Source organism: Vigna radiata, chromosome 7, assembly GCF_000741045.1.
Source record: "Vigna radiata var. radiata cultivar VC1973A chromosome 7, Vradiata_ver6, whole genome shotgun sequence".
Classification (NCBI taxonomy): domain Eukaryota; kingdom Viridiplantae; phylum Streptophyta; class Magnoliopsida; order Fabales; family Fabaceae; genus Vigna; species Vigna radiata.
Window position 1 is genome coordinate 19,983,911 of NC_028357.1, and position 5,678 is coordinate 19,989,588.

General features: G+C 47.6%; 2 protein-coding genes across 2 annotated transcripts; both read left to right on the forward strand.

Annotated features, from left to right (window-relative positions):
* Nucleotides 1-697: 697 nt before the first annotated feature.
* Nucleotides 698-2,386, forward strand: LOC106766163. The gene has a single exon (XM_014650916.1). The coding sequence runs from the start codon at nucleotides 698-700 to the stop codon at nucleotides 2,384-2,386; it is 1,689 nt and encodes a 562-aa protein (XP_014506402.1).
* A 33-nt stretch (nucleotides 2,387-2,419) lies between these two features.
* Nucleotides 2,420-5,455, forward strand: LOC106766164. Its single transcript, XM_014650917.1, has one exon. It carries the CDS (start codon nucleotides 2,420-2,422, stop codon nucleotides 5,453-5,455), a length of 3,036 nt encoding a protein of 1,011 aa, XP_014506403.1.
* Nucleotides 5,456-5,678: the final 223 nt, after the last annotated feature.

The following is a 5,678-nucleotide window of genomic DNA, read 5'->3' on the forward strand; positions in this document are numbered from 1 at the left end:
GAGAGATAAGAATCCTGAAACACTCAGTTAAAGAAGTCCAGCGTGTCATCGTAATCCATAGGTGATCGGTGTCTTGGTTCCCATCCAAAACATTTTGGCGCCCACCGTGGGGCCCGAGATTCTTTTCTACGACCTAGAAACGACCACGATGGCAGGAGAAGTGCCTTTGCAGTTGTTGCAAGATCTGCAGCGACAGATTCAGGAAATGAGGGCAGAAATTGCAACATTGAGGGCGGAGCAAGCGAACAGGGTAGGAGGTCATTCCGACCGCTCTGTCAATGTGGAGACATATCACTCGGACACCGGGGAACAACCTCGTACCCCAAGACAGGAACGACAAGAGAATCACAACCCTGTGCCTAGCGAAGGAGTTGGAGGAGTTAACGGCCAAGGAGTAGGTCGGGGTGAAGAAAGGCCGGGAAGCAAGGCTGGGAGTAGAGGAAGAGGACATGGGGCTGGTCGAGGTAATGGCAGAGGCGAAATTCCTCACATGGAAGAGAGATAGCGGACTCCAAGGCGAGAACGAGAACAAACCCCAAGACGAGAGCAAGAACAGACCGATCAGGCTGAGGGGCTACATCCCTTCACGACAAGGGTGATGAGAGCGGTCATACCCGAAAATAAGGTCCTGCCTACAATTGAAAGATATGGAGGAGCGTCTGATCCTGTCAAACATTTGCGATCTTTTGTAGACGCAATGGCCGTATACTCATCGGATGAGTTGGTATGGTGTCGGGTGTTCTCTCTTTCTCTCAAAGAAGAGGCGTTAGATTGGTTTCACTCTTTGCAACCGGGCACGATCGGTAACTTTGCTGAACTCAGGCAATTGTTTACTCAACAATACGCTGCAAACAAAACGCCCGGGATGATGTATACAGCGCTAGTCAGGCTGAGACAGGGGCGCGACGAGTCCCTTAAGTCATTCATGGATAGGTTCAGCCGCACCGCTCGGCAGGTACGAAACGCAGACCAGAGATTGATTGTGAGCGCGTTGACCACCGCCTTAAGGCCAGGACCATTTTGTGACTATTTGCATGCTGAAGAGCCACAAAGCATGGATGAGCTGCAAAATAGACTTGCCAGCTTCATTCGAATAGAAGAAGGAAGAGCCCACCACCGAGGTAGAGACGACGACGAGTCATCAGTTCGTACGGTACGTGGAGGGATCGAACATCCGTTTGGTAGAAGAGACAGAGGAGCAGGTCTAAGAGGCAAGGATCAAAACAGGATGCAGAGGTACATACATCACACTCCATTAAATGCACCCCGAACGAGAGTGTTGGAGGAGGCGTTAAGGGCGGATCTAATAGCAGTGGTGCAAGTACCTACACCAGCCGGAGCTGATGAAAGCAAGCATTGCCGGTATCATCAAAATCATGGACACACCACAGAAGATTGTGTCACGTTAAAAGACAAGTTAGAAGCCCTCGTTCAGGCGGGACATTTGCAGAGATTTGTCCAGAGAAGAGGGTCGACGGGGAAAATCAGGCCACCATCAACTCAACGAAACCCGCAAGTGAGAAGTCAGCAAAGAACGCATCGGAGTAGAAGCAGGAGTGCCGAACGGGTTGTCAGGGGAGTAATCAACACGATTTCTGGAGGATTCGCAGGGGGTGGTTCAACATCAGCAGCCAGAAAGAGGCACCTCAGAAATTTGCACAGTGCCAGCCGATCGGGCTCGTCCAGGAGATCTATGCCAGCTATCACATTCACAGATGAAGATTTTCATGCACCTGATCTGGAACAAGATGACCCGATGGTCATAACAGCCATGATTGCTAGATACCAAGTCAGCAAAGTTCTTGTAGATCAAGGCAGTTCGGCCAATATCCTCTACTGGAAGACATTCAAGCAAATGGAGATATCAGAAGATGCTATCATGCCTTTCAATGAGCAAATTGTGGGGTTCGCTGGGGAAAGGGTGGACACAAAAGGGTATGTAGACTTGAGGACTAGTCTGGGAACTGACAAGAAGGCCAAAGAAGTAAAGGTGCGGTTCTTGTTAGTGGAGGCCGATACGTCATATAACATTCTCCTTGGACGACCGTGCTTGAACATGTTTGGGGCTATTGTCTCGACTCCGCATCTGACTTTGAAGTACCCTGCCGATGATGGGCAAGTATGCACTGTTAGGGCCGATCAGAAGATGGCTCGAGAATGTTACGCAGCAGGCTTAAAAATAAGGCCCCGACCGACGAATTTTCGAGCTACTCAATCAGAAGTTGCCATGATGGAATTGGATCCCCGAACCCATATGGACGAACGAGTAGAGCCCTTGGGTGATATGCACCCCATAGTCATCGGAGAACGGGAAGACCAATGCACAACCATTGGGCGTAACCTCAATACCGATCAGGCTACGCTAATTGAAGAACTTCTTATATAGAATAAAGACCTGTTTGCCTGGACAGCGACTGACATGCCAGGAATTCATCCTGACATTATTTCTCATAAACTGTCACTAGTAAGAGATGCCCGACCGGTGTCACAGAGGAAGCGGAGGTTGGGCAACGAAAAAAGGAAGGCAGTGGACGACGAGGTAGCTAAGTTGTTGGAAGCAGGCTTTATAAGGGAAGTAAAATATACCACATGGCTGTCTAATGTGGTCATGGTGAAAAAACCGAACGGAAAGTGGAGAATGTGCACAGACTTCACTGATCTCAACAAAGCATGTCCAAAAGACACGTACCCTCTACCGAGCATAGATGGATTGGTGGATGGAGTTTCTGGATACGAAATTCTGAGTTTTTTGGATGCTTATTCGGGATACAATCAGATCCCAATGTACCGGCCAGACCAAGAAAAAACAGCTTTCATAACAGAGCGGTCAAACTATTGCTATGAGGTGATGCCGTTCGGACTGAAGAATGTAGGAGCAACTTATCAAAGGTTGATGGATAAGGTGTTCCAGAACCAAATAGGGAAATGTATGGAGGTATATGTTGATGACATGGTGGTGAGGAGCCGGTCGGTAGAGGAACACCTGCGAGACCTGGAAGAAGTACTCCACCAGGTACGAAAATTTGGCATGAGATTGAATCCTCTTAAGTGCACGTTCGGTGTTGCAGCAGGCAAATTTTTAGGATTCATGTTGACAACGCGAGGCATTGAGGCAAATCCAGATAAATGCCGCACGGTTTTAGAATTGCGAAGTCCCAATAACCTAAAAGAGGTACAGAGGTTAGTAGGCAGACTGACGTCTTTATCCAGATTCATACCCAAATTGGCCGATCGTATCCAGCCAATTTTGAAGGTAATGAAAAAGCAGGCGCCAGGAGAGTGGGACGAGCGGTGTGAGATGGCGTTCAATGAAGTAAAACAAATACTTACTAATCCGCCGGTCATGAGACGTCCTGATTACGGTCATGATTTGCATTTATTTTTGGCAGTCGGAGAGGAGGCTGTCAGTGCAGCATTAGTCCAGGAAACCCCAGAGTTCCGGCCTATATACTTTGTTAGCAGAGTGTTAAAAGAACCGGAGACACGATATCAACAGTTGGAAAAGGTAGTTCTGGCATTGGTCATTGCCACCAGAAGACTCCGCCTATATCTACAAGGAAATCAGGTAGTGGTTCGAACCGATCATCCCATTTCGAAGATTCTGCGTAAACCGGACCTGGCGGGAAGGATGATCGGTTGGTCCATTGAACTATCTGAATTCGGACTGAGATACGAGCCAAGAGGATCGGTGAAGGGACAACATTTGGCAGATTTTGCGGCCGAATTGCCTGGGAGTGATACTAATCGGCATTCATGGGTACTGTACGTGGACGGGTCTTCTGGTTATCGAGGAGGAGGAGCGGGGATAGTTTTGGAGGGACCGAACGGGGTAGCCATTGAGCAAGCTTTAATCTTTCGGTTTAAGGTCAGCAATAATCAAGCAGAATATGAAGCCCTGATTGCGGGATTGGAATTAGCACGAGATCTAGGCGTTAAAGTGCTTCAATGTAAAACTGATTCTCAGTTAGTAGAAGGGCACATGAACGACACGTTTCAAATCAAGGACAACCAGTTGCTTAAGTATTTCCACAAAGCCAAACAACTGGTGTCTTATTTTGAATCACTGGAAGTACAACACATACTAAGAAACGAGAATCACCGGGCAGACAGACTATCCAAGCTGACGACCGGCAAAGAGAAGGGTCAGCTGTCATCCCTAGTCAGGCAAATAATTTTCAAACCTACAGTTGACTGTCTCCACATATCCAGTACAGCCGACCGAGACGATTGGCGACGAGAGATTACCCTGTTAATCAAACGGCAGGAAGAGGGGATAGTCCTTCGGGCGGAAGAAGCAAAGCAAATCGCAAGATATGTCATCATCGGCGAGGAATTATACCGAAGGGGATATGTCACCCCAATGTTAAAGTGCCTATCCAAGGAAGAATCCGATTATGTTATGCGCGATCTGCATGAGGGGATTTGTGTCAGACATGGTGGTGGACGGTCATTGCGAGCCCGAGCCTTGAGGGCAGGATTCTACTGGCCAACTATGGAAAAGGATTGCCAAGTTTTCGTCGCTAAGTGTTTGGCCTGTCAGAAGCACGGGAATATAATCCATACCCCGGCAGTTGCCCTGACAGGTATAGTATCCCCATGGCCGTTTGCTCAATGGGGAATGGACATAGTAGGACCATTCCCGACCGGACGTTCCCAGCTAAAATTCCTCCTAGTTGCAGTTGATTATTTTACGAAATGGGTGGAAGCCGAACCTCTCGCTAATATATCAGCATCGCAGGTACAAAAGTTCGTGTGGAAACTAATTTGTAGGTTCGGTCTACCTAAATATATTATCACTGATAACGGTCGACAATTCATCGACAAGAAATTGGTAGCTTTTTATAAGGAATTGGGAATTACCCCTCTGACCAGCTCGGTTGAGCATCCCCAAACGAACGGCCAAGTTGAGGCCATGAATAAGGTTATCGTCCAAGAGTTAAAGAAAAAGCTAGGAGAAGCCAAGGGAGCATGGGTGGACGAGTTGCAACAAGTACTTTGGGGATATCGATGCTCCCCGCATAGTGCCACCGGAGAGTCGCCATTTAACCTTACTTATGGGTCGGATGCAATGTTACCGGTCGAGGTCGGAGAGAATGCATTACGACGAAATATTGATAACTTGGAACAAAATGAGGAACACCTCAGGAGTAATCTCGATATTCTCCCCGAGCGGCGACATATGGCGGCCGTTCAACTCGAGGCCCACAAAAGACTCATTGCCCGACGTTACAACACCAAGGTTAAGCCTAGGCAGTTTATTGAGGGAGATTTGGTATGGAGACGAACGGGAGAGGTCAGGAAAGACCCTACACATGGGAAACTATCGCCCAATTGGGAAGGCCCCTTCAAAATAAAGGAAAGTCTGCATAACGGAGCCTACCGGTTGGAAACCTTAAGTGGCAAAGCTGTTCCCAATACCTGGAACATTTCCCACTTGAAATTTTATTTTAGTTAATTTTCATGTAATTATCCCATGAGGGACATCTTCTCTTGAATAAAGGCAATCTTTCCACTATTTGATAATTGACTTCCGATCGGGTTATTCGAAGGGGGGAACGGGTGAAGTTAGATAATTAACTTCATTGTTTGTAAGTCAGATAATTGACTTCCGATCGGGTGATCTGAAGGGGGGAACGGGTGAAGTTAGATAATTAACTTCATTGTTGGTAAGTCAGATA

Excerpts from the sequence above, each read along its gene's own strand:
- LOC106766163 (XM_014650916.1), top strand. The coding sequence starts at position 698 with ATGGCCGTATACTCATCGGATGAGTTGGTATGGTGTCGGGTGTTCTCT.
- LOC106766164 (XM_014650917.1), top strand. The coding sequence starts at position 2,420 with ATGCCAGGAATTCATCCTGACATTATTTCTCATAAACTGTCACTAGTA.